General features: G+C 38.6%; 1 protein-coding gene across 1 annotated transcript in view; it reads left to right on the top strand.

The window, feature by feature from the left end:
• Positions 1-1,992, top strand: part of ERCC3 (excision repair cross-complementation group 3) — a 21,029-nt gene that overhangs the window by 13,574 nt on the left and 5,463 nt on the right. The window contains exons 10-11 of the mRNA XM_009996235.1: positions 1,353-1,449; positions 1,638-1,755. Coding sequence (XP_009994537.1) covers positions 1,353-1,449; positions 1,638-1,755 — 215 coding nt within the window. The remainder of the gene's footprint in view (positions 1-1,352; positions 1,450-1,637; positions 1,756-1,992) is intronic.

The following is a 1,992-nucleotide window of genomic DNA, read 5'->3' as shown; positions in this document are numbered from 1 at the left end:
CCCTTGGGACTGGCAGGGAGAAAACATGCACGTAACAGGAGTTATCTTCACTATCATTTTTGGGGCTACAGAATTCGAATTTGCTTAGCCAGCTGTCACTCTGTCATGAGTCTGTCATCCAGTGTCCTCTAGCTCGTGTGCTGAAGTTTTTTTACTGGTGTTATTAATATGTTTAAATCACAGTTTCTGAAGGTCTATGCCTCTGGTTTTGACAGATCTATCTTTGCAAATCCCACAAATGTCTTTGCAGTGAGGAAAAAGGGTCATTGGTGTGGGGGTAGAGAAATCAATCTAGCATTGGGTTTTCTATGGTAAGGATCTGGGGGCGGTGACTGAAATGAAGGATTGATAGCCAGGAGTTCTAGGTTACTCTGTTCTTAAATAAAAATTAGTTTGAACCCCTTCTTGGTGGCTTTAAGAAAGATGGCTCACAAATGCTTTTGTTTCAGTTTAAAACTTCCATTTATGTTTTGTTGGCAATTAAAACTGCCACAATTTAAATATTAAATGAGATTTCAAATGAGGTTTAAAAATGTTACTGAATGCTACTAATTGAATAACACCAGTATAATTTCAGAGTTGACTCATTTGCTACTTTCATTTTTTAGCTTTCTAAAAATCTGGTTAAATACACTAAATAGAATAATTAGATCACAGGTGACTAGGATTGACTGAGAGTTTGTGTGAACCTTCTGGATTGAGTTGTTAAATGTTTTGGGTGATTCATGATTGAACATTAGAAACCTGTGGTGAAGTGCCACTGAGAGCTGCTCGTGGCCACGGAGCATTTGGGTCCTTGTTTTCATTTCAGTAGGTCCAGAAGGTATGAGGAGGGGTGAGAGGTTAGCTTTAAAAGCAAAAATAGTTTTCCCAGAACAATATCCAGTAGCCAGCTCCTGACACTCAGCATATCATTGGTAGAGGAGCCTGGATTTTCAAGTGTTGAAACAGGAAGGAAAGGTTGCAGCTGTCTATGTGCTAACTCAGTAAATTTCAGGGAAAAAAAAACAAACCCTTATTTTAACAGCTGCCTTCAGTCTTTCTTGTAGGCTTACAAAGTGTGTTCAGTCTGTTGATCTACAGCTTCACTGGTGCATTTAACTGCAAAATGTTTAAAACTGTCAGAATTTATTTCTGGCAGATTGGGGTGCTGCAGAGGGTTCCACAAACAACTCAGTAGCTGCTATAAACAGCCAAACAAGCTAGAAGTAAATTGGCAGCTGCATCAAAATCTGTTTTGTTTTTTTATCAACTCAGATGTGTATTGTCCTTCCTGCTATGATGTCTTTATTACCTTGTAAGAAATGATTGAGAAATCTTGATTTAATTTGCTTATCTTATGTTCTTTTCAGACCCTATATATATGGTCCTACTGCACAAGGAGAAAGAATGCAAATTCTACAGAACTTCAAGCACAATCCAAAGATCAACACTATTTTCATTTCCAAGGTAGGTGAGGACATTCACTGTGTCCTTGTACACATCTTCAGCATGACCTTTATTTAAGGGTGCATTAAACATGCTGGCTGTGCGTTTGACATCTTAATGCTGCAGCTTACCAAAGTCTATTTGTATTAAGACTTTATTTATGATACGTGGAAATAAGATGCTGCTCAGAGGCTGCTTCCCTGTTACAGGTGGGTGACACATCCTTTGATCTGCCAGAAGCCAATGTTCTGATTCAGATATCGTCCCATGGTGGGTCTCGAAGACAGGAGGCTCAAAGACTGGGACGAGTGCTCAGAGCCAAAAAAGGTAAATGAGGTAATTGCTGGGTTCATAGTGTCACAGAACTGCAGAGAAACTGGATGTTCATGATACTTCTTTGTATTATCCTTAGATTGATGTTTTAGTCAAAGAGAATATATTCCTATCTACCAGAGAATGAAAAGGAAGCATTTTCTGGGTTAGTAAATCTGTGCTTTGGGAAAACTTCCAAAGGACAAAAAAAGCTGAAGGAAAATTATCTTTTTGTTCTTTGGTGACTCTTTC

Source organism: Chaetura pelagica, unplaced genomic scaffold (genome assembly GCF_000747805.2).
Source record: "Chaetura pelagica isolate M959 unplaced genomic scaffold, ChaPel_1.0 scaffold3, whole genome shotgun sequence".
In the NCBI taxonomy this organism is placed as follows: domain Eukaryota; kingdom Metazoa; phylum Chordata; class Aves; order Apodiformes; family Apodidae; genus Chaetura; species Chaetura pelagica.
The sequence above is the reverse complement of the archived record's forward strand: the minus strand, read 5'-3'. Positions and strand labels throughout refer to the sequence as shown.